This window comes from Malus sylvestris, chromosome 3 (assembly GCF_916048215.2).
Source record: "Malus sylvestris chromosome 3, drMalSylv7.2, whole genome shotgun sequence".
NCBI lineage: Eukaryota > Viridiplantae > Streptophyta > Magnoliopsida > Rosales > Rosaceae > Malus > Malus sylvestris.
Window position 1 is genome coordinate 31,592,375 of NC_062262.1, and position 26,483 is coordinate 31,618,857.

The 26,483-nt window shown below is 35.9% G+C and overlaps 2 protein-coding genes and 1 long non-coding RNA gene across 9 annotated transcripts in view; 1 reads left to right on the forward strand and 2 right to left on the reverse strand.

Annotated features, from left to right (window-relative positions):
• The window catches only part of LOC126614629 (receptor-like protein 2), a 179,565-nt gene that overhangs the window by 104,619 nt on the left and 48,463 nt on the right, over nucleotides 1-26,483 (forward strand). For 2 of the 7 annotated variants that reach the window (XM_050282276.1, XM_050282277.1), the window contains exon 3: nucleotides 10,506-10,773. In XM_050282276.1, coding sequence (XP_050138233.1) covers nucleotides 10,506-10,773 — 268 coding nt within the window. Of the gene's footprint in view, nucleotides 1-9,210; nucleotides 9,471-10,505; nucleotides 10,774-11,008; nucleotides 11,603-26,483 lie in introns of those variants that run through there. The other 5 variants (XM_050282283.1, XM_050282279.1, XM_050282282.1 and 2 more) reach the window with 5 other exon arrangements.
• Nucleotides 1-26,483, reverse strand: part of LOC126614638 (uncharacterized) — a 121,217-nt gene that overhangs the window by 79,783 nt on the left and 14,951 nt on the right. The window lies entirely within an intron of this gene.
• LOC126614633 (uncharacterized) overlaps nucleotides 1-26,483 on the reverse strand; it is a 41,846-nt gene that overhangs the window by 10,305 nt on the left and 5,058 nt on the right. The gene's annotated exons all lie outside the window — the stretch shown is intronic.

Genomic DNA, 26,483 nt, shown 5'->3' on the forward strand with positions numbered 1-26,483 from the left:
TAAGAGTGTGCAATGTGGGATACATTCTTTTTACAATGCATGCAGTGTTAGAGCATTGATAAACGTGCATAAATGTAAAGAATATTTACAAATGCAAATTTTTCGTGCTAGTAACAATAACCTCTTAGGCAAGGTTCTAAAAGTCGCTAGGCGCTAGTCGGGCGGCGGGCTTGGGCCTAGCGCCTAGGCGGCTAGGCGGGTGCCTAGGCGAACTAGGCGGATTTAAGTAAATCTATCATATTTCATGTAAATAAGTGTCTGCTTCTACTTGAAATATATATAATTTCATCATAAACTACAAAATAGAATGCATATATATCATGAAGTATTGGAACATAATGAAAACATGTGAAATAAGGATATAATGTTTGTTCATTCAAGTATGCAACAAGTCTCTTACAATTTATTGGAAAAAAAAACAAAATACAAAATGAAAGTTATGTATTTTTTGTCTAAGTGAGTTGCAATCTAGGCGGGTCTAGGCGGATGCCTAGGCGGGCTGGGCGGGTGCCTAGGCGGGCTAGACGGGTGCCTAGGCAGTCTAGGCGGTGGGTTAGGGCCTAGGCATTAATCGGGGTGGTGGGCTGGGGCCTAGCGCCTAGGCGGGGCCTAGGCGGCACTAGGCGGGGATTTTTAGAACAGTGCTCTCAGGGTTACTTCCGAAAGATATCTACAATGCCACCAAACTTGAAGAAATTGCATTTCCTTCCAATTCACTCCATGGTGCCATAAGTGAGAAAATCTTCAACCTCACCAACCTCGCAATCCTTGACCTCTCCTTTAATCAGTTGAGTGGCGTGCTCCCTCTCCATTTTGGAAAGCTCTCCAAATTGAAACTCTTGGCTCTTGATTTACAACCATTTTGAAGGTTCTTTGCCCCCATGTGTCGTTGATGAATTGCACAAACCTTGTAGAAATACATATGGCAGCCAACAACTTGGAAGGAGATATCTCCATGCTAAATTTCTCGAAACTTATTCACCTCAATAAACATGACCTATGTCGAAACAACGTTACTCGTACATTTTCAAAAAGCCTTTATTCATGTCAGTCCCTAAAAGTTATTCGTTTGGCTGCAAATAATTTAGAGGGACAAATACAACCTCAAATTCTTTCATTAAAATCTTTGTCCTTTCTCTCACTAAGTGGCTTAACCAACATTACTGGGGCAATGAAGATATTAATGCATTCTTTTTGTATTCGTTCAAAGGCGAGGAAATGCCAACTGATGAAGGCATGGTTGGTATCGGTGGTTTCCAAAATCTTCGATATTTGAGTTTTTTTATTGTGATTTCACTGGTCAAATATCTTTATGGTTATCAAAACTTAAGACTGTAGAGATCTTGGGCTTGGTAGGTAGCAGAATTACAGGGCCAATTTCTAGATCGTTGGGGATTTTCCCCAAACTCTTATTCTTGAGCTTGGCAGACAATCAAATTTCCAGTGAATTTCCAATAGAATTTTGTGGACTACCAAGGTTGGTACATGAATCGACCACAACTCAAGCAGACGATTATATTGACCTGCCTCTCTTCACCGTTGAAGGCATAAATTACCTGTGAAGATTGTCCAACTTTCCACAAACAATAAACCTATCTCCCATTCACATTCATTGCAAAACACCTACTGAGATCGGCCAAATACACCTTGTCCAAACCTTGGATCTTAGTGGCAACTACTTTTCTGACAACATTCCAGAACAAATATCCAACATAAAAAATCTAAAGAATTTGTACCTCTCCATGAATTATTTGTCTGGAAGCATCCTATTGTCATTGGCAAGCCTTAATTTCTTAAAATCTATCAATGTCTCGTACAATAATCTCGAAGGACCAATCCCAACAAGCACTCAGCTCCAAAGTTTCAATGCTTCGGCATTTGAGGGAAATTCAAAACTATGTGGCTCTCCATGTAACACCCCGCCCTCGAAATATATGTTTTCGGGAGTTAATTATAGTAGGCTCAACTTACCATCATAGTTAATTTATTTCCATTAATCATATTCCTCTAAGTCAATAATTAGAATTCTTACAATCTATCCATATTTTCTTAAATGTCAAAACATATCTTTAAATTAACATTTGAATTCACTATCATTAGTCATCATTCTCCAAATAATTTCCTTCATCCCACGTAATCCATAACCATTAATCATTTACCAAAACATACAATTTCACTTCCAATTTAGAACCATTTCCTCTCTTAGATCAAAATTCCACCTAAATATTAATTCTTGATTATTTAATCTCACTTGTTGTATGGCTGCATCTAACATCTCGTTAGGCTGCCTAGGTACCCTAAACAGGGATCAAGTCATTCGTAGTTCACATTTCGAAAATTTAAACCAAATCTGAATATATTCATTTAATCCAACATATACCACAATCGTATTAATATTCAAACCACTGCAGTTAGGTCTCAAAAGCATAATTAGAATAACGAAATTCGCATAAAAACACAATGTCAGCTCCCTGGCCGTGCGCCTCAGCACCCGCCGCCCCGGGTGGCGGTTGGCCGCCCCGGCTCGCCGGAAATTCAACTATTCCTAAAAATTTCCAAAAATTATAGAAATAAAGATCTCAAATAGTAGAACAAACTTTATACCTACGGCCAAGTCCAATTTGGCTTGGAAAGGCTCCAACTTGCCTTGAACCCGCCGTAAACCCTATAAATGGGTGGCTTCAAACGTCACCTCTAGTGCTCCGCCACCCCTACCATTGTTTGAGCATTGTTCCAGACCTCAAGGGGAGTCTAATGGTGGTGGAGATGGATGTAGTTTGCTTTAGATTTAGTTGATTTGAACACACACCTGCCGCACCCCACCGTGAGGTTTCTCCCGATTTAAAGCCCAAATCCCTATATTTTTGGGATGTGATAGGAAGAGGGAAGGTCGTGGAGGGGTTTCCAAGTGGTTGTTTGATGTAATTCACCGAAAAAATGGGTGAAAACCTGTCGAAAATTATGTATGGTCGCTGATCGGGTCGAGTCACCAAGACCCAGGTCCCGATCCTTCGTTTCTCTTTTCTCTCCTTTCTCCTCCCTGTTCTCTCTCCCCATTGGTCAGCCTCCTCCAATTCCTTCCTCATTTTCCTCATTCCCATTCTTTTCTTTTTATCACAACCATCCATCATTTATTTTTCTCTTCAATCACATCCACACATGTGGCATAACTTATGGCTCCAGATTTCTGGAGCCTTCTAAATAGAAATAAAATTACCAAAATAGCCCTGATTTTAAACACTAATAACTCTTTCGTTATAACTCCATTTCACGAACGGTTTGCGCCTACGCGTTGGTGAGATTGTACTCTGTTCAAAAATATAAATTGTGATCTCAAAAGGTCTACGGATTTTAAATAATTAATTCCCAAATTCCAAACTTCATAACTAGTTTAATTTAAGACTAAACTCAATAAATTAATATAAATTCTCGATTCTTTCCACATATTCCTGATGATGAATATGTAATTCATGTATTTAAAATTTTTAGGGTGTTACTTGATTAGAACAAGATTTTAGGTTGAGGCGTGTAATCCTTGTCCTTAAGAGTAGATTTTGCCCCTCTAAGATAATGTCTCTGTGTAGCAAGTTATGGCACCCCACCCTCCAAAATACAACAACTTATGATCCTTGTAAGCGTACACTTGCAATACATGGATCAAGTGAATAACTTGATTCTTTCCTTTAGTATGGAGAGAGTGAGAATATGATAAAGCTTTCAAGAATATGGACCAAAAGGATAGAAGAAGAAGAAAGAAGGGGAGATGATTGTAATTTTCATTCTAGGCAATAGAGATTAACAAGTATATATATAAGGTTGAAAACGTTAGGAAATCAAACCCTCAAATTTTAATACTAATCAATAACGTTATAAAGTTATATTATCGGATGCAATATGAGTGTTGGAATGAAACGGTTGAATAGAAATTAAAGACCTTGAATTTGATAATAAAGAGTCAATATAAAAAGCATTTGGAATAACAGTTAAGTATAGGAAAATATCTATATTGTTATAAATATGTAAAAGTTAGAGAGATAACCTTTACTAGTGACAGGAACGAAGCAGGTGTAAAATATCACAATGAAGCTATAGCACAAGAGGATGACAAATAAAAGAGGGAGGAATAGATACTGAAGTTATTAATCTTTTCTTTCTTCTTTGTATTCTTTCTATATCCTTTAACTGTAGTCGGAGCGCTCTATTTATAGAGCGGCTCCATATAAACAGGTTCTTACAGTTTGAAATTTACATCACATGACTTTGAAAATATGATCACCTTTATTTCCAAATCTACATCGCTTTGTGTGGGTATTGAAAAACTTATGTGGGCATTCATTAAATTGCCAATGGTTTCAACATTACCAATGCTTTCAACTGCTAATGTTTTCAACTGTTAATGTTTTCAACATATATCAATTATATGATATTAAACACTTGTATTTTGAAATACCCTTAAAATTTTCAACAGGTTCCATGTAGAGAAAATCTAATTATTCTCTATTTATCTGAGAAAGGCTGTGATATTTGTGCTTCAGTCGAAATGAATAAACTTAAACAAATATTTTAATTAGGGATTGAATATATTAATTTATTATGGATTGTCTCGTGGGGTTTCTCCTCCCCCAGAGTTTCGGATGATCACTGGTTCTCTTTCTTTGCAGAGAGGTTGGCAAGAATAAAATGCAAAAAATAATGTTTGCACTCTATCTTGACATGCTCAAACAATGAAACAACCATTACCATAAAACAGAAACCCAACCTGTAGCAAAATAACTTTGTATGCTAAGGAACATAAAACATGAGTTGAGAAATATAGCCAATCGAAGCTTGGCACCACATTCTGAAGGTAAGTTATGAAATATCTCCGCGTGGGTTTTCAATTTACACATCCAACACACGAATCAATCTCCGTAAATGGGCTTCAAAGACCCTTCCTATATTTTTTTGTAAACTGTGCCTAGTTCAAGAAATTATTCTTGAAAAACCACAAAACTAAGAGTTGAAAAAGAATGCAAGAAGCAACAAAACGAAAAAGGAAAACTGATCCTAATCAAAGAAACCCTTCTTCCCAAACCATTAGATGTAGGAGGAAGGGAGAAGCAAACTTCCAATTATTCATCTCTAAATACTGATGAAATATGGGCAGTTATTTGTGGCTGTAAATTTCCGTTGTCTTTTCTTTTGACGAAAATACACCTGCAAAATAATAACACGTAAGATTAAAGCCAAAAGCCTTATGCGCCCATGATGAATGGGAGGGCTTTGGTCGAAGAATCTCCGATGCCAAATTTAGAATTCTGAAAATAATGTGTTTATGAGTTTGTAGGTAGTAAATGACTTAGCTTTTTAATAGGAGAAAAAGGCTATTTATAGGGGAGTGGCTGGCCATATGTGGTGAAATTGTGTGAATATTGCAACATATTATGTGAAATAATATCTTGCAATTAACATGACAATTAATCCTAAATTAAATAGAAAAATTGGGAGTTACCTTTTGCATAAGGATTTGATGACGAGTGATGAGAATGATTTGATTAAATAGTATTTTGATCACCTTTATCTCTTTCTTGATTTCCGTTATTGTCAGTTGCATGCAAATGGAAATCCTGATGTGCCTTGAGGGTAATTTTTTCATTTTCATTCAAAAGTCTACGTGTCACTTCCATAATTTTCTTGATTATTTTTTACTCCACATTATTATTGAACTTTCCACTGAAAATCAGATCAAATCGTGTGCGTTATTTAGAGAAAACTGCTAACGGTTGGACCCTATTTTCTCGGTCATTTTTAGGGATCATCACGTAGGCGTTATCTTTTCATTTTTTTTTTTTAACTTTTAAAACATTTTTATTATTTTTTTATTTATTTTCCAACTTTTCCGTTTGAGCTATTTTTATTATTTATTATTTTTCTTTTTCTTTTTGTATATATATTTTTTATTTGTTTCTCTCACTATTTAAATGTTTTTGTTTGGTTTTTTTCAATACAGTTTTTTTGTGCAGTGATGCTTTTTCACCTGTCTATCCTCTTTTTTGAAGTTTTTGAGTTTTGATTGTGAAGGAAATAAAGGGACATTTTCGGCATTTTGGAAGGCTTCACTGTTTTGGGCTCTCACTTTATATAGATAGATAGATAGATAAACATATCATATTATACTACACATAATAACTATTATTGAAACTTATGTGATTTACTCGTATTCTCGAAATAACTGCAATCTTTTAGAGAGAACGGAGTGAAAAAATTTAGTGAAAATTAGGTTTCTAAACTATTTTTTTCAAAAAAATCAATCCTTGAATTATAAAAATCTACCAATTACATCCCTAATATTAGAATTGAAGCTAATATATTTTTTGTCAACTTAAGTCACGCTATTTGCATGTGATACACATTGAAGGGTAAATTGGTAATTTTTCATAACGAAATTAGCAATCTTTAATGAAGTGGTAATTCAAGGACTAAATCAATACTTTACCCTTAAAAAAAATTAGAAAATGATGTTGATGAAACCCGTGGGTTCTTGAAACTTGTCATTTACTTTAAAGATGTTGATTCATAATAAATAATAAAATTATAAAATTGAATTAGTAAATAATAAAATATTGTGATCTAATAAAGGGATGAGAAAATTGTAGCAATTGTCTCTCAACTATAACCCAATTAGGGCAATGGTCGCTCAACTAAAAATTCATGACAATTGGTCTCTTAACTCATCAAAACGTGTACCTATGGTCTTTTTCGTCAACTCTGTTAAAATTTCCGTCAAAATGAGTCGCACGCCAAGCACGTGAGGTCATAATCAAGGAGAAAATATGGGAAACTAAATGGAAATATTGTACAAATTGTCTCTTAACTTTAACCCAATTGGAGAAATAGTCCCTCAACTTTAACCTAATTGGAGCATAAGTTCCTCAACTTTAACCTAATTGTAGTAATGATTAAACTTTCAACATGACTCGTTTTAATGAAAGTTCTGACAGATTTGATGAAAATGATCATAGCTGCACGTTTTGAGGATTTAAGGGACTATTGGTCATGAATTTTTAGTTGAGTAATTATTACTTTGGATTAAAGTTGATGAACCTTGACTATAATTTCCTTTGAAGGGATTGATTTGACTAACGATAAAAAATAATAATTTTAGGGAAAAAACAACTTGTTTTTTTGGTCAAGTACTCTGGATTTCTAGGCGTCACTGTCACAGTATTTTAGCTGTACTCCCCAAAATTCAAATGTTATGTTCCTTTTTCAATTACCTGACAGGAAAGGCTTTAGTTCTTTTGAAAGTTGTTGTCTTCATCGAGGGCAAATTTGCAACCGCATTTTAGGTATACTCCCCCAAATTCAAATGTTATGTTCTTTTTTCAATTACCTAGAAGGAAAGACATTAGTTCTTCTGAATGTTGTTGTCTTAATCTAGGGCAAATTTGCAAAATATGGCCCGTTGTAGACTTTGAAACGTTTTTTTAAAAGGCCCTGCTTAGGGCCGTCTTGGCGCCGTTTAGACGCTAGGCGGCTGGCAACCTCCAAGGTTAATTCCTAGGCATTTAAAAAATAAGAAACAATGCCTAAAACTACCTAAGTGACGCTCACTTAGACAAAAAATAGATAATTTCTATTTGCATTTTAAAATAATTTTAAATATATATGTTTAAAATACTCGTTCGATTGAGTTAATTCAGGTTTTGGTACACCAAACACGAAATGTTGATAGTACTAAACAGCACGTGCATACGAAAACCAACATTCGGTGTTGCTTCATAGAGGGGTTTGGAACATTTGTATGGCTATGGTTGTTTGCCAATAAGAAACGGCACCTACACCTACCTAAACACTTGCCTAGGCACCTGTCTACACTGCTTAGATGATGATTCACTTAGACAAAAACTAGATAACTTCTATTTAGTTGAGTCAATCAAGTTTTGGCACGGCAAATATGAAATGTTGATAATACTAAACAACACGTATGTATGAAAACCGCGTTTGGTGTCACTTCATATTCTCCTGCTCCTCTAAATTAAATGCTCCGTTTGGTTTTCTAATTACCGCGTAGAAACAAAGGCATAAGTTCTGGTCCCTTCATGGTGGCCTTCCTTAATTCAGAACATTTTCATGGTTATGGTTGTTTGCCAATTTTTCAGATTGCAGTGATGTTTGCCGCTAGCGTTTTCGAGCTTTAATGATTCATCGTTTGCAGGCTAATTAAAAGGAAGAAGACTGAAAAGAAATTCGGATTATGCATGCAATTAGTTGCTCTATATATACCTTTGAGAATTCCGAATGTAAAGAAATATATGTATGCATGCAACCAAACTGAGCGCGCCTCTCTTATATCCTTCACATGCACCTGTTTTGATAAGTTTACACGAAAGTGACACGTGGGTAACCCGTTTTAACATGTTCAGAAAAAAATTATTTTGATGACTTTACTTTTTTAAACTACTAAAAAACTTACTATACAATAACCATAGTGTATATGTATATATTGTATATTACATATGTATTATTATTCTATATAAATTTAAAAAAAAAATTATTTATTTATTTTCATATTATACTTTGGGCAAAGAGTGAGAGAGTGCTAATGTAGTATTTATGTTGGAAAATGAAGTAATATATCATTTATATAATATTGTATGATTGTTTTTATTTATTTTCATTATTATTTTTTGTATTCATAATTTGAATGATTTACAATGTTTGGTTTTTTATGCTTAGTTTATGTGAAGAGAGTGCTAATCTGGAAAGTCTTATTGAAAACATCGTCAATATAACTCTTGAAGACAATATATCAAGCCAATATTCCAATACCATTTCCCTTGGTGATTGATGAAAATTGAAGGGTTTTATTGTAAAAAACGTGTAAGGTTCCTCAACTTTGAAACGTAACTCCCTTCATTTTGCATATCCTGAAACATATGGTATTTTGTAGTAATATACTAATGTTTTTTCATTAGGCTATTATTTTGGGGTATATAATACTTGAAAGACAAATGTTTATTTCTTAATGTTTTGAAGTAATATTTATGTGACAATGTAGTATACATATTCTAATTTAGTATTATTATTTCCATTTTCATTATTTATTGATTTAAAAAATATTTCCATTTAATGATTCATCGTTTGCAGGCTAAAAGGAAGAAGACGGGAAAGAACTTCGGATTATACATGCAATTAGTTGCTCTATATATACCTTTGAGAATTCCGAATGTAAAGAAACATATCTATATGCTAGACCAGCTTACTTTCTAACCCAATGGCTCATGGCTTTCTTCTTATCCTCTTATTCTCTCACATCATCTCTACAAATGTTCATGCATGCAACCAAACTGAGCGCGCCTCTCTTGTGTCCTTCACCTCCGCCCTATCTTCTCTCCCTTTAAAGTGGACTTCAGTTAACTGTTGTTGTTGGGAGGGCATCACTTGTAATCAGGATGGTTTGGTCACCCATTTGCTCTTATCCTCCAAAGGTCTCAAAGGAGCTATTTCCCCCTCATCATCATCACTAGGAAATCTCACACACCTCACCCACTTGAATCTCTCTCACAATTCACTTTCCGGATCACTTGAAATTGAATTCTTCTCGTCTTTGAATCATCTTGAGATCCTTGATTTAAGCTTTAATCTTCTTTCTGGAAAGCTACCTTTTTATCTACCATCCCACAATATCCAGACGTTGGGTTTGTCTAGCAATCGCTTCCAGGGTGCAATTCCAATATCATTCTTTCAACAAGCTTGGAATTTAACTAGTTTCAACATCACCCACAATACCTTCTCAGGTTTGATCCCATCCTCTATATGCCTTCATTCTTCTCCCTTTATTAGGCTGTTGGATTTTTCCCACAATGAATTTAGTGGCAACATTTCTCCTGGACTCGGAGATTGTTCAAAACTACAAATTTTTCGTGCTAGTAACAATAATCTCTCAGGGTTACTTCCGAAAGATATCTACAATGCCACCAAACTTGAAGAAATTGCATTCCCTTCCAATTCACTCCATGGAGCCATAAGTGAGAAAATTTTCAACCTCACCAACCTCGCAATCCTTGACCTCTCCTTTAATCAGTTGAGTGGCGTACTCCCTCTCCAATTTGGAAAGCTCTCCAATTTGAAACTCTTGGCTCTTGATTACAACCATTTTGAAGGTTCTTTGCCCCCATCGTTGATGAATTGCACGAACCTTGTAGAAATGCGTATGGGAGCCAACAACTTGGAAGGAGATATCTCCAAGCTCAATTTCTCGAAACTTAGCCACCTCAATAAACTTGACCTACGTAGAAACAACTTTACTGGTACATTTCCAACAAGCCTTTATTCATGTCAGTCCCTAAGAGTTATTCGTTTGGCTGACAATAATTTAGAGGGACAAATACAACCTGAAATTCTTTCATTAAAATCTTTGTCCTTTCTCTCACTAAGTGGCTTAACCAACATTACTGGGGCAATGAAAATATTAATGCATTGCAAAAGCCTTCAAACTCTCATCTTTTTGTATTCCTTCAAAGGCGAGGAAATGCCATTTGATGAAGGCATGGTTGGTTTCGGTGGTTTCCAAAATCTTCGATATTTGAGTTTTTGTTATTGTGATTTCACTGGTCAAATACCTTTATGGTTATCAAAACTCAAGAATGTAGAGATCTTGGGTTTGGTAGGTAGTAGAATTACAGGGCCAATTCCTAGATCGTTGGGGACTCTTCCCAAACTCTTATTCTTGAACTTGTCAGACAATCAAATTTCCGGTGAATTTCCAAAAGAACTTTGTGGACTACCAAGGTTGGTACATGAATCGACCAAAACTCAAGCAGACGATTATATTGACCTGCATCTCTTCAACTTTGATGACAAAAACTACCCGCGAAGATTGTCCAACTTTCCACGAACAATAGACCTATCTCTCAATCACATTCATTGCAGAATACCTACTGAGATCGGCCAAATACACCTTGTCCAAACCTTGGATCTTAGTGGCAACTATTTTTTCAGCAACATTCCAGAACAAATATCCAACCTCAAAAATCTAGAAAATTTGCGCCTCTCCATGAATCATTTGTCTGGAAACATCCCGTTGTCATTGGCAAGCCTTAATTTCTTAAGATCCTTCAATGTCTCGTACAATAATCTCGAAGGACCAATCCCAACAAGCACTCAGCTCCAAAGTTTCGATGCTTCTGCGTTTGAGAGGAATTCAAAACTGTGTGGCCCTCCACTTCCAAATGAGTGTCTACCAATTAAGGGCATTGATGCAGATAGCAAGAACAACCAAGGTGTGGACAATGAGCATGATTTTCCATGGTTGTATATTTTTACCGCACTAGGTTTCATTGTAGGATTTTGGGGAGTGTGTGGTTCTTTAATTGTTAAGAAGACATGGAGATATGCATATTTTAAATTCTTTGACAATGTACAAGATAGGCTTTATTTCATGATTATAGTGCGTGTGAACATGATGAAAAGAAGGCTTAGAGGAGACTAGATTGTGCTTTTTATTGGTTCTCTTTTCATACCAAAGACTACGAGGATATGTATATTACCATTTGCTTTAGGTCTATGTCCCTTTTTTTTCCTTGTATTTTCTTTTATAAGAAGGGTAAGGCTTATGTCTCCCCTTATTTCCTGTATTTTATTTTTATTGTTTTATGAGGGGTAATGTTTATCCCCCTTACTTGTCCCTTCTTTTTTTTTCTTGTATTTTCTTTTGCAAGAAGGGTAAGGTTTATGTCCCCCCCTCATTTCTTGTATTTTATTCTTATTTTGTTTTTCTTGTTTTGTGAGGGGTAATGTTTATTCCCCTTAATAATTAAATGTAACTATCCTTTTTCATATCAAAATATATTAAACTAAGAGTGCGCAATGTGGGATACACTCTTTTTACAATGCATGCAGTGTTAGAGCATTGATAAACGTGTAGAAATGTAAAGAATATTTACAAATGCAAATTTTTCGTGCTAGTAACAATAACCTCTCAGGGTTACTTCCGAAAGATATCTACAATGCCACCAAACTTGAAGAAATTGCATTTCCTTCCAATTCACTCCATGGTGCCATAAGTGAGAAAATCTTCAACCTCACCAACCTCGCAATCCTTGACCTCTCCTTTAATCAGTTGAGTGGCGTGCTCCCTCTCCATTTTCGAAAGCTCTCCAAATTGAAACTCTTGGCTCTTGATTACAACCATTTTGAAGGTTCTTGATAGGAGCATATTTATGCGACTTAATTGGCTTGTTCTCGTGCATTTACGTTGTGTTTCCTTAGTTATTTTAGTGTTTAAAATCACTTTTGTGTGTTTTCAAATTCCAAGGACAAAATGTGCAAAATGATGTAATTTGGAGCCTTTTGGAGCAAAATGGAGCTTGGAATGATTATCACATGCTCGGAGCACAAGGAATGGACGTAATTGAAGACTTGGAGAAATTAGGTTTCCTAATCAACGAAGGATTCCTAATTGAAGATGGACTCCTAATCACATGAGGACTCCTAGAAGAACAAGGATTCCTACTCCAACAAGGATTCCTACTTGAAGTAGGAAAGTTAAGCCAAGGTTTCCTATTTTGGTTTGACCTTTCCTAATTCTAAAAGAACTTACGTTCCAGCCACTTTGAGGACTTCATATGCATTTGAGGACACAAAACAAAGGCCCTAGAACTCTTAGGGACCTTTGCCGCACCTTTCCCATTCCCTTGCCGTGCAAGGAAGCCATCTCCCATTAGTTTTAGGACATTTAGACCTTCCTAAGTCCATGCCGCACACACCTTGCCCATTACTCTTCCTTGCCGTGCAAGGGAGAGGGTTGTTTCCTGATTTTATGCATTAAAACACATTCCTAATGTGTTTTAGGACCTTGCCGCATATTCCCTTGCCTTTCTTTTAATTTTCTGATTTTGTTTCCTAGTTCTAGAAGCCTTAGACTTAATTTCTGATTACCTAAATAACCTAGGGTTTTAATTCCTGAAATCCTTTAAATAAACTCCCTTTGTGCAGCCAAAGAGGAGACATTCATTCCCATTCACGCAGAAACCATCCCACCTCCCTTTGCCGCACCCATCCTTCACCATTCTCCATAGTTTTTGACCCCAAACACTCCTAGCCGCACCATACATCCATCCTAAACACCTTTCCACCCTTCTACACCATCCATACTCCCCAAAACTCACCCACTTGTGCGTTGCAGCAAGGAGGAAGAATGGAGGATCCTTGGATGTCCAAGTTGCATTGTTGGTGCATTCTAGGTGTAATTCGTTTCATGATTTCAATGTGTAATTTCTTTCCCTTTCGTTTTTCTATGAACATGAGTGGCTAAAACCCCTATCGGTTAGGGGTGATTTCAAAGTCATGACTATGTGTGCAATTTGATTTGATAAATTCCAGTTATGAATTCTTGAATCGTGAATGCAATTGGCTTAACTACTTGATTAATAACTTATTTATGTTTGTTAATTAGGGGTCGACACTTAATTGGCATGCATAAATATGATGCTAGAGTATAAGGATGTTTCACATAATCGTTACAAACTTATATTCATATGTAGTGAAGGTTGCTAGTCACAATCGCGTTAAGTTCAATTCCTAGCATGAGTGACATGATGTCATAGTTGCAAGTGCTTTGTCATTGCTTATGGTTTTCATTGAACGTAATGATCTTTGATCGTATCTCTATTATGATGTCATGTAGGGGACCTTTGAAGAATGCTTTGGGTTGTCGAATGATGCCATCCAATCCAATAATAAAAGGGAAATCTGAGAATTAGCTAGTGATGTCACGATTAATTTGGGGCAATGTCGTTCATAATTCTATGAAGGAATAACTGGAAATCGAGTCGTTTGCATACGTGTCATGTGTGGAGAAAGAGCCTCTAACTAATCCATCATCCATTTAAACTCACAATTCGTTTTACAATCTGTTTTAATTACAAAGTTTGTGTTTTGTTTTCAATTTCGTCAAAACCAATCTCCCCTTTATTTTGAAGTCCTAGATTAGTTAGAAAGTGTTTTAGTTTGTGTTTTTAAGTGTTTTGATACAAGTTATAACCCAATTTCGTTCAGATATGTGTTAGAGTTCAAAACTGCCCAGAAAGTGTTTTTAAGGCAGTTTTGAGTCTTTTGGTTGCTGTTTTGAGTCTTTTGGTTTGTTTTAGTGTTTTAAATTTTAGTTTTGCATTCTTTGAGTCTAGTTTAGTGTCTTAAACTTTGTTTTTACGTTTTCAAGTGTTTAGCAATCCCTCATAATCCCCGGTTTAGAACGATCCCTACTTACATACTTTGCTACAATTGATAAAAAAAGGGTTTCATTTGTGTGTTTAGTTATTTTACGCATCATTTCTTTGCCCCCATGTGTCGTTGATGAATTGCACAAACCTTGTAGAAATACATATGGCAGCCAACAACTTGGAAGGAGATATCTCCATGCTCAATTTCTCGAAACTTAGTCACCTCAATAAACATTACCTATGTCGAAACAACGTTACTGGTACATTTTCAACAAGCCTTTATTCATGTCAGTCCCTAAAAGTTATTCGTTTGGCTGCAAATAATTTAGAGGGACAAATACAACCTCAAATTCTTTCATTAAAATCTTTGTCCTTTCTCTCACTAAGTGGCTTAACCAACATTACTGGGGCAATGAAGATATTAATGCATTCTTTTTGTATTCGTTCAAAGGCGAGGAAATGCCAACTGATGAAGGCATGGTTGGTATCGGTGGTTTCCAAAATCTTCGATATTTGAGTTTTTTTATTGTGATTTCACTGGTCAAATATCTTTATGGTTATCAAAACTTAAGACTGTAGAGATCTTGGGCTTGGTAGGTAGCAGAATTACAGGGCCAATTTCTAGATCGTTGGGGATTTTCCCCAAACTCTTATTCTTGAGCTTGGCAGACAATCAAATTTCCAGTGAATTTCCAATAGAATTTTGTGGACTACCAAGGTTGGTACATGAATCGACCACAACTCAAGCAGACGATTATATTGACCTGCCTCTCTTCACCGTTGAAGGCATAAATTACCTGTGAAGATTGTCCAACTTTCCACAAACAATAAACCTATCTCTCATTCACATTCATTGCAAAACACCTACTGAGATCGGCCAAATACACCTTGTCCAAACCTTGGATCTTAGTGGCAACTACTTTTCTGACAACATTCCAGAACAAATATCCAACATAAAAAATCTAAAGAATTTGTACCTCTCCATGAATTATTTGTATGGAAGCATCCTATTGTCATTGGCAAGCCTTAATTTCTTAAAATCTATCAATGTCTCGTACAATAATCTTGAAGGACCAATCCCAACAAGCACTCAGCTCCAAAGTTTCAATGCTTCGGCATTTGAGGGAAATTCAAAACTATGTGGCTCTCCATGTAACACCCCGCCCTCGAAATATATGTTTTCGGGAGTTAATTATAGTAGGCTCAACTTACCATCATAGTTAATTTATTTCCATTAATCATATTCCTCTAAGTCAATAATTAGAATTCTTACAATCTATCCATATTTTCTTAAATGTCAAAACATATCTTTAAATTAACATTTGAATTCACTATCATTAGTCATCATTCTCCAAATAATTTCCTTCATCCCACGTAATCCATAACCATTAATCATTTACCAAAACATACAATTTCACTTCCAATTTAGAACCATTTCTTCTCTTAGATCAAAATTCCACCTAAATATTAATTCTTGATTATTTAATCTCACTTGTTGTATGGCTGCATCTAACATCTCGTTAGGCTGCCTAGGTACCCTAAACAGGGATCAAGTCATTCGTAGTTCACATTTCGAAAATTTAAACCAAATCTGAATATATTCATTTAATCCAACATATACCACAATCGTATTAATATTCAAACCACTGCAGTTAGGTCTCAAAAGCATAATTAGAATAACGAAATTCGCATAAAAACACAATGTTAGCTCCCTGGCCGTGCGCCTCAGCACCCTGGCCGTGTGCCTCAGCACCCGCCGCCCCGGGTGGCGGTTGGCCACCCCGGCTCGCCGGAAATTCAACTATTCCTAAAAATTTCCAAAAATTATAGAAATAAAGATCTCAAATAGTAGAACAAACTTTATACCTACAGCCAAGTCCAATTTGGCTTGGAAAGGCTCCAACTTGCCTTGAACCCGCCGTAAACCCTATAAATGGGTGGCTTCAAACGTCACCTCTAGTGCTCCGCCACCCTGACCATTGTTTAAGCATTGTTCCAGACCTCAAGGGGAGTCTAATGGTGGTGGAGATGGATGTAGTTTGCTTTAGATTTAGTTGATTTGAACACACACCCGCCGCACCCCACCGTGCGGTTTCTCCCGATTTAAAGCCCAAATCCCTATATTTTTGGGATGTGATAGGAAGAGGGAGGTCGTGAAGGGGTTTCCAAGTGTTTGTTTGATGTAATTCACCGGAAAAATGGGTGAAAACCCGTCGAAAATTATGTATGGGTGCTGATCAAGTCGGGTCACCAAGACCCAGGTCCCGATCCTCCGTTTCTCTTTTCTCTCCTTTCTCCTCCCGGTTCTCTCTCCCCATTGGTCAGCCTCTTCCAATTCCTTCTTTATTTTCTTCATTCCTATTATTTTCTTTTAATCACAACCATCCATCATTTTTTTTTCTCTTCAATCACAGCAACACATGCGGCATAACTTATGGCTCCAGATTTCTAGAGCCTTCTAAATAGAAATAAAATTACCAAAATAGCCTTGATTTTAAACGTTAATAACTCTTTCGTTATAACTCCATTTCACGAACGGTTTGCGCCTACGCGTTGATGAGATCAGGCTCTATTCAAAAATATAAATTGTGATCTCAAAAGGTCTACGGATTTTAAATAATTAATTCCTAAATTCCAAACTTCATAACTAGTTTAATTTAAGACTAAACTCAATAAATTAATATAAATTCTCGATTCTTTCCACATATTCCTGATGATGAATATGTAATTCATGTATTTAAAATTTTCAAGGTGTTACTTGATTAGAACAAGATTTTAGGTTGAGGCGTGTAATCCTTGTCCTTAAGAGTAGATTTCGCCCCTCTAAGACAATGTCTCGGTGTAGCAGGTTATGACACCCTACCCTCCAAAATACAACAACCTATGATCCTTGTAAGCGTACACTTGCAATACATGGATCAAGTGAACAACTTGATTCTTTCCTTTAGTATGGAGAGAGTGAGAATATGATAAAGCTTTCAAGAATATGGACCAAAAGGATAGAAGAAGAAGAAAGAAGGGGAGATGATTGTAATTTTCATTCTAGGCAATAGAGATTAACAAGTATATATATAAGGTTGAAAACGTTAGGAAATCAAACCCTCAAATTTCAATACTAATCAATAACGTTATAAAGTTATATTATTGGATGCAATATGAGTGTTGGAATGAAACGGTTGAATAGAAATTAAAGACCTTGAATTTGATAATAAAGAGTCAGTATAAAAAGCATTTGGAATAACAGTTAAGTATAGGAAAATATCTATATTGTTATAAATATGTAAAAGTTAGAGAGATAACCTTTACTAGTGACAGGAACGAAGCAGGTGTAAAATATCACAATGAAGCTATAGCACAAGAGGATGACAAATAAAAGAGGGAGGAATAGATACTGAAGTTATTAATCTTTTCTTTCTTCTCTGTATTCTTTCTATATCATTTAACTGCAGTCTGAGCGCTCTATTTATAGAGCAGCTCCATACAAACAGGTTCTTACAGTTTGAAATTTACATCACATGACTTTGAAAATATGATCACCTTAATTTCCAAAGTCTACATCGCTTTGTGTGGGTATTGAAAAACTTATGTGGGCATTCATTAAACTGCCAACGGTTTCAACATTGACAATGTTTTCAACTGCTAATGTTTTCAACTATTAATGTTTTCAACACTCTCCCTTGGATGCCCACATATCAACATTAGTTGCCTCGTTAAATCCTTGCTTGGAAAAACCCAGTGGGAAAAAACCATAGCGAAGGAAAAAGAGTACAACTTTTACTGGATTGTTGATATATTGTTAAATATGCTTATGTTGCCTTGTTAAAACCTTGATAGGAAAAACCCAGTGGGAAAAATCCTAATCGAAAGAAAAAGAGTACAACAAGCATGTATCATGGGTGCTCCCCTTGATATATATATCCCCTGATTCCGCATTCTCCAAATTCAACTGTTTGGTAAGTCGACGTAATCCGATACTTTGCACTAACTTTTGAAACGTGCATTTTGGTAGAGATTTGGTGAACAAATCTACCAGATTTTCATTAGAATGGATTTGTCTGACTTCAATAACTTTAACCTTCTGAAGCTCATGTGCGCTGAAAAACTTTGGAGATATGTGTTTAGTCTTATCGCCCTTAATGAATCCTTCCTTCATTTGGCCAACACAGGCTGCATTATCTTCATGAATGACAGTTGGATTGTCTGTCTTTGAAGTTAGACCACATGAATTGTTTGGTCTGGTAGATTGTGCTAAATACAACAAAGCACCTATTGCACTCAAATATGGTACTTCTGGACCAATGACCAGTTCATCATCTTCTTTTAGACATAATGGATCTTTCTTAATGTCCAGAGAACGAACGACCATTGGCGTGCTGAGTGGATAAGCCTTGTCCATGCCAAATCGCTTAAGGATTTTTTCAATATAAGCTGATTGGTGGACCAAAATTCCACTAGCACAATGCTCGATCTGCAGGCTGAGACAATATTTTATTTTCCCAAGGTCTTTCATTTCAAATTTGCTTTTCAGATATTCAACAATTTTATTGAGCTCTTCAGAGGTTCCAACTAGGTTCATATCATCGACATATACTGTCACTGTAGCAAATCCAGAGTTTGATTTCTTAATGAACACACAATGGCAAATGACATTGTTGATATACCATTCTTTGATCAAATACTCATTGAGACGATTATACCACATTCGTCCAGATTGTTTTAGCCCATACAATGATCGCCTTAATTTGATCGAGAGCATACCTCGTGATTTGTTAGTTGTTTCAGGCGACTTTCATATATATGTCAGTATCCAATTCTCCATATAGATATGCGGTGATGACATCCATAAGTCACATGTCCCCTTTTCTGAAACCACTAAACTTATTAAGTAACGGAACGTAATTGCGTCCATTATAGGAGAGTATGTCTCCCCATAATCAATTCCAGGTCTTTGCGAAAAACCTTGTGCAACGAGTCGTGGTTTATATCTTGCAATCTCGTTTTTCTCATTGCGTTTCCTTGTGAATACCCATTTGTAACCCACGGGGTTTACACCAGGTGAGGTTTGGACTACTGGTCCAAAAACATTTCGCCTTTCCAAGGAATTTAATTCTGCCTAGATTGCATCTTTCCACTTAAGCCAATCTTTTCACTGTTTACATTCATCAATGGAGCGGGGCTTAATATCATCACTTAATATGATTTTAGTGGCTACTACGAATGCGAACATACCGTCGATGATTATTTCATTCTGATCCTACAATTCATTCGTTCATGCATAAGTTATGGAGATTTCTTTGCTCTCATGTACTGTTGTTTCTTCAGGGGCATGTGTCTCATCAAGGATATTTTCTTTTTCTGGAAGTCCAGAATCATGAATTGTAGATTTGTCATTCATTCTCTCTTCTTGAATGATTTCATTTGGATTCAGCTGTGCCCTTGTCTTTCTCTTTCGAGGGGTTGAATCTTTTGAACCAGCTGGGGGTCTAACACGCTTCAGGCGTGCACCAGATCAATAATTCGCTGCCACTTTATTTTGTCCAACAGGGACATCAATCCTTGCATGTGCATTTGCAATTGGTATATGTGATTTTGTCACTTTCATAGCATCAATAAATGCATTTGGAATTTGATTGGCAATGCTTTAAAGATAAACAATCCTTTTCACTTCATTTTCACATTGAGTGCTACGTGGATCAAAATGAGACAAGGTGGGAACAACCTATGTCAGCTCTTTCCGTTCTTCTGTAAGGGTCTTTTCTCCCCCTTACAACTGGAAGACTGTCTCATCAAAGTGACAATCAGCAAAACGAGCTATAAACATATCACCTGTCAAGGGTTCCAAATATCTAATGATAGATAGTGAATCAAAACCCACATAAATTCTTAGTCTACGCTGAGGTCCCATTTTAGTGCATTGAGGGGGGTGCAATAGGCACATAAACATCACAACCAAAAACTCATAAATGTGAAATGTTTGGCTAATGTTCAAACACGAGTTGTACTGAGGAGTATTGGTGGTTGGCTATAGGTCTCAATCGAACCAATGATGCAACATGTAAGATGGCATGTCCCCATGTAAAAACTGGCAATATTGTTTTCATGAGCAGAGTGTGAGCTATTAACCGAAGCCGCTTGATCAATGCTTCTGCTAGACCATTTTAAGTATGAATATGAGGAACAAGATGTTCAACATCAATGCCCAATGTCATGCAGTAATCATCAAAGGTTTGAGACGTAAATTCACCAGCATTATCAAGTCAGATTGACTTAATGGGGTAATCTGGGAACTGTGCTCGTAATTTAATTATCTGAGCAAGAAGTCTCGCAAAAGCTACATTTTAAGTAGACAAGAGACGAACATGTGACCATCTGGTAGATGCATCAACCAAAATGATAAAATATCGAAATGGTCCACAAAATGGTTGAATAGGTCCACAAATATCCCCTTGAATTCTTTGCAAAAATGATGGGGATTCAGCATCAACCTTTAGTTATGATGATCTAATTACCAACTTTCCTTGAGAACAAGCCTTGCAAGGGTTATCATTTGAGATAGCAATGTGTCTGCTCAATAATGGATGTCCATTAGAGTTGGTAATGATTTTATGCATCATGGTAGATCCTGGATGACCCAGATGATCATGCCAAAGCATGTAAACTTTTGAATCAATGAACTTCTGGTTCATGATAGTATGTGATTCAACTGTCATTATGTATGTATAATACAATCCACTCGACAAACCATGCAATTTTTCCAATATACGCTTCTGGGTATCATTAGAGGTAATGCATAGATACTCCACATTTTCTGCACTTTACGTTTTAATATGGTATCCATTTAAACATATGTCTTTGAAACTCAACAAATTTCGAGTAGATCGAGTAGCGTACAACGCATTCTGTATGGACAATATTGTTCCATTTGGTAACATAATCTAGGCTTTCCCTAAGCCTTTAATTACATCTGAAGGTCCTGATATTGTTGTTACCCTTACTTTTGTAAGCATCAATCTTGAGAAATACTTTCGATCTCGAAGTATTGTATGCTTAGTTGCGCAATCTGCAAGACAAATATCTTCGCCATTTCTCATGTTTTGAGAATGACCATAGTTTTTATCCATGCTCTCTGAGTAAGGGAATCCGAGTTTATAACAGGAAATTTACATGCCACTTTTATTGAATCTGAAATGCTAGTTTTAAACTACAAGTTCAGCATTATAAAAGTACATCAAACATAAATGATTCAGACGGACCGATACACTGCATTCCCCCTTTCCACAATGAAGTTCGAAACATTTAGGTGAGTTGTGTTCAACTGCCTTGATAAGTCGCACACTGGATTAAGTATATCCATTGGTTTAGTCTAGTCGAGAAAATTAGTCTCGACACCCTTCTCCTTGAGGGAGGCTTGATATAGATTCACAAGATGTTTTGGGGTACGACAAGTACGCACCCAATGCCCATTGCCACCATACCTATGGCATGCTCCTTTAGAGTTCCTGGGAGCATTGTTCATGTGAGCTTTGCCTTTGTGCTGATTCACATTTTTAAAACTCTGGCTTGAATTATGTTTTGGAACCTGGTTGTGAAACTGACCACCATGGTTTTTGTCTTTCCTGTTCCACCGACATCGCTTGTGGCCACGTCCTCGTTTATGATTATCGCCACCAGAGGATGTGGCGTTCATTTCGAGGGAAACAACATTCACTTCTGGGAATGGTGCAGATCCAGTAGGTCGTGACTGATGATTTTTCATCAGGAGCTCATTGTTTTGTTCAGCTACCAAGAGCACAGATATCAGCTGGTTGTATTCAGTGAAGCCTCACGCTCTATACTACTGCTGCAGGAGCACATTAGAGGCATGAAATGTGCTGAAAGTCTTGTCCAGCAAATCTTCCTCAGTAATAGTACCCCCACAGAGCTTCATCTGAGATGTAATTCTGAAAAGCGCAGAATTGTACTCTGCCACTGACTTGAAATCCTGGATCCTTAGGTGAGTCCATTCATAACGAGCTATTGGAAGAATCACTGTTGTCTGGTGATTGTATCTGTTTCTCAAAGTCTTCCATAGGGCTAACGGATCTTCAACCGTTAAGTACTCGCTCTCTAGTCCCTCATCAAGATGGTGACGAATAAAGATCATGGCTTTCGCTCGATCTTGAGATGATGAGCTGTTCTCTTCCCTAATGGTATCTCCAAGATTCCTTGCTTCCAGATGGATCTTAGTATCCAGTACCCAGGTAAGGTAAATCTTCCCAGTAATGTCCAGGGCAGTAAAATCAAGCTTCGTCAAGTTCGCCATTTTCTTTTTTGAAAGAAAACGAGATGTGTAAGAAATTGCAATAATATGTATTCCTGGAGGAATATAGTGTTAGAACTTCTGGCCAAAATGAAAAGCATTCGAAACTTCAGGCTCAAGATTTTTAAGATGAATGAGGAGGGCGATTGTACCGCACCATTCTCATTATAATATAACATAGGATAAGCGATTATTCTGCACCACTGCAGTAGCAGAAAAAATTTAAATACGCATAGCAGGGTGGGCGATTATACCACACCACCTAAAATTGCAATGAAAATAAACAGCATGCAAATTTAAATATGCAGGGTAGGGTGGGCGATTATACCGCACCACCTAAAATTGCAGTAAATTTAGATCTGCAGTTCAAGATAGGCGATGGTACCACACCATCTTGGATCGCAGTAAGATTAAATTTGCAGTTCAAGATGGGCGATTGTACCGCACCATCTTGGATTGCAGTAAAATCAACATAAATAAATATTGGGTTAGTAATCAAGATCTACACCAAACAAGAAATCAAAGATATATGTAACTGTTAGGTTGAGGACTAGAAGCGGGCATGGAGCAAACAGTTCGTCGCGAGGGTATATCGTGCAGTTAAGGTAGAGGAAGAAGATGAACAGTAAAAACCTTAGAGGAAACATTTTTTCCTTTCTTTCGTTCGGTGAAGAGAAATGAGAAATTGTTAGGTTTTAGAGACTCGTGCTGATAACGTGTTATAAATATGTTAAAGCTAGAGAGATAACCTTTACTAGTGACAGGAACGAAGCAGGTGTAAAATATCACACTGAACCTATAGCGCAAGAGGATGACAAATAAAAGAGAGAGGAATAGATATTGAAGTTATTAATCTTTTCTTTCTTCTCTGTATTCTTTCTATATCCTTTAACTGCAGTCGGAGTGCTCTATTTATAGAGCGGCTCCATACAAACAGGTTCTTACAATTTGAAATTTACATCACATGACCTTGAAAATATGATCACCTTTATTTCCAAAATCTACATCGCTTTGTGTGGGTATTGAAAAACTTATGTGGGCATTCATTAAACTGCCAATGGTTTCAACATTACCAATATTTTCAACTGCTAATGTTCTCAACTGTTAATGTTTTCAACATATATCAATTATATGATATTAAACACTTGTATTTTGAAATACCCTTAAAATTTTCATTCTATCTTGACATGCTCAAACAATGAAACAACCATTACCATAAAACAGAAACCCAACCTGTAGCAAAATAACTTTGTATGCTAAGGAACATAAAACATGAGTTGAGAAATATAGCCAATCGAAGCTTGGCACCACATTCTGAAGGTAAGTTATGAAATATCTCCGCGTGGGTTTTCAATTTACACATCCAACACACGAATCAATCTCCGTAAATGTGCTTCAAAGACCCTTCCTATATTTTTTTGTAAACTGTGCCTAGTTCAAGAAATTATTCTTGAAAAACCATAAAACTAAGAGTTGAAAAAGAAATTTTTTTGTAAACTGTGCCTAGTTCAAGATATTATGTGAAATAATATCTTGCAATTAACATGACAATTAATCCTAAATTAAATAAAAAAATTAGGAGTTACCTTTTGAATAAGGATTTGATGAGAAGTGATGAGAATGATTTGATTAAATAGTATTTTGATCACCTTTATCTCTTTCTTGATTTCCGTTATTGTCAGTTGCATGCAAATGGAAATCATGATATGACTTGAGGGTAATTTTATCATTTTCATTCAAAAGTCCACATGTCATTTCCATAATTTTCTTGATTATTTTTTGCTCCACATTATTATTGAACTTTCCACTGAAAATTAGATCAAATCGTGTGCGTTATTTAGAGAAAACTGCTAACGGTTGGACCCTATTTTCTCGGTCATTTTTAGGGATCATCACGTAGGCGTTCTCTTTCCATTTTTTTTTTTTTAACTTTTAAAACATTTTTATTATTTTTTATTTATTTTCCAACTTTTCCGTTTGAGCTATTTTTATTATTTATTATTTTTCTTTTTCTTTTTGTATATATATTTTTTATTTGTTTTTCTCTCACTATTTAAATGTTTTTGTTTGTTTTTTTTCAATACAGTTTTTTTGTGCAGTGATGCTTTTTCACCTGTCTATCCTCTTTTTTGAAGTTTTTGAGTTTTGATTGTGAAGGAAATAAAGGGACATTTTCGGCATTTTGGAAAGCTTCACTGTTTTGGGCTCTCACTTTATATAGATAGATAGATAGATAAACATATCATATTATACTACACATAATAACTATTATTGAAACTTATGTGATTTACTCGTATTCTCGAAATAATTGCATTCTTTTAGAGAGAACGGAGTGAAAAAATTTAGTGAAAATTAGGTTTCTAAACTATTTTTTTCAAAAAAATCAATCCTTGAATTATAAAAATCTACCAATTACATCCCTAATATTAGAATTGAAGCTACTATATCTTTTGTCAACTTAAGTCACGTTATTTGCATGTGATACACATTGAAGGGTAAATTGGTAATTTTTCATAACGAAATAGTGTATGAGGTTAACTTGGAGGATAAATTAGACGTTAGATTCACAACCTATATAAAATGTTAAGGGCTTATAGGTGAGAAAATGATGGTATTACACTATAATGTATGTCAAGTGACTTAAGTTAACAAAAAATTGGATAAAACAACTTTGAATATAATCGTAGGCATGAAATTAGCAATCTTTAATGAATTTAGGGACTTATTTTACCGAAAATTAATTAAAGGACCTAATTTTCACTTAAGTGGTAATTCAAGGACTAAATCAATACTTTACCCTAAAAAAAATTAGAAAATGATGTTGATGAAACCCGTGGGTTCTTGAAACTTGTCATTTACTTTAAAGATGTTGATTCATAATAAATAATAAAATTATAAAATTGAATTAGTAAATAATAAAATATTGTGATCTAATAATGGGATGAGAAAATTGTAGCAATTGTCTCTCAACTATAACCCAATTAGGGCAATGGTCCCTTAACTAAAAATTCATTACAATTGGTCTCTTAACTCATCAAAACGTGTACCTATGGTCCTTTTCGTCAACTCTGTTAAAACTTCCGTCAAAATGAGTCGTACGCCAAGCACGTGAGGTCATAATCAAGGAGAAAATATGGGAAACTAAATGGAAATATTGTACAAATGGTCCCTTAACTTTAACCCAATTGGAGAAATGGTCCCTCAATTTTAACCCAATTGGAGCATAAATTCCTCAACTTTAACCTAATTGTAGTAATGATTAAACTTTCAACATGACTCGTTTTAGTGAAAGTTCTGACGGATTTGATGAAAATGACCATAGCTGCACATTTTGAGGATTTAAATGACTATTGGTCATGAATTTTTAGTTGAGTAATCATTACTTTGGATTAAAGTTGATGAACCTTGATTATAATTTCCTCTAAAGGGATTGATTTGACTAACGATAAAAAATAATAATTTTAGGGAAAAAACAACTTGTTTTTTTGGTCAAGTACTCTGGATTTCTAGGCGTCACTTTCACAGTATTTTAGCTGTACTCCCCAAAATTCAAATGTTATGTTCCTTTTTCAATTACCTAACAGGAAAGGCTTTAGTTCTTTTGAAAGTTGTTGTCTTCATCTAGGGCAAATTTGCAACCGCATTTTCGCTATACTCCCCCAAATTCAAATGTTATGTTCTTTTTTCAATTACCTTGAAGGAATGACATTAGTTCTTTTGAATGTTGTTGTCTTCATCTAGGGCAAATTTGCAAAATATGGCCCGTTGTAGACTTTGAAACGTTTTTTTAAAAGGCCCTGCTTAGGGCCGCTATGGCGCCGTTTAGACGTTAGGCGGCTGGCAACCTCCAAGGTTAATTCCTAGGCATTTAAAAAATAAGAAACAATGCCTAAAACTACCTAGGTGACGCTCACTTAGACAAAAAATAGATAATTTCTATTTGCATTTTAAAATAATGTTAAATATATATGTTTAAAATA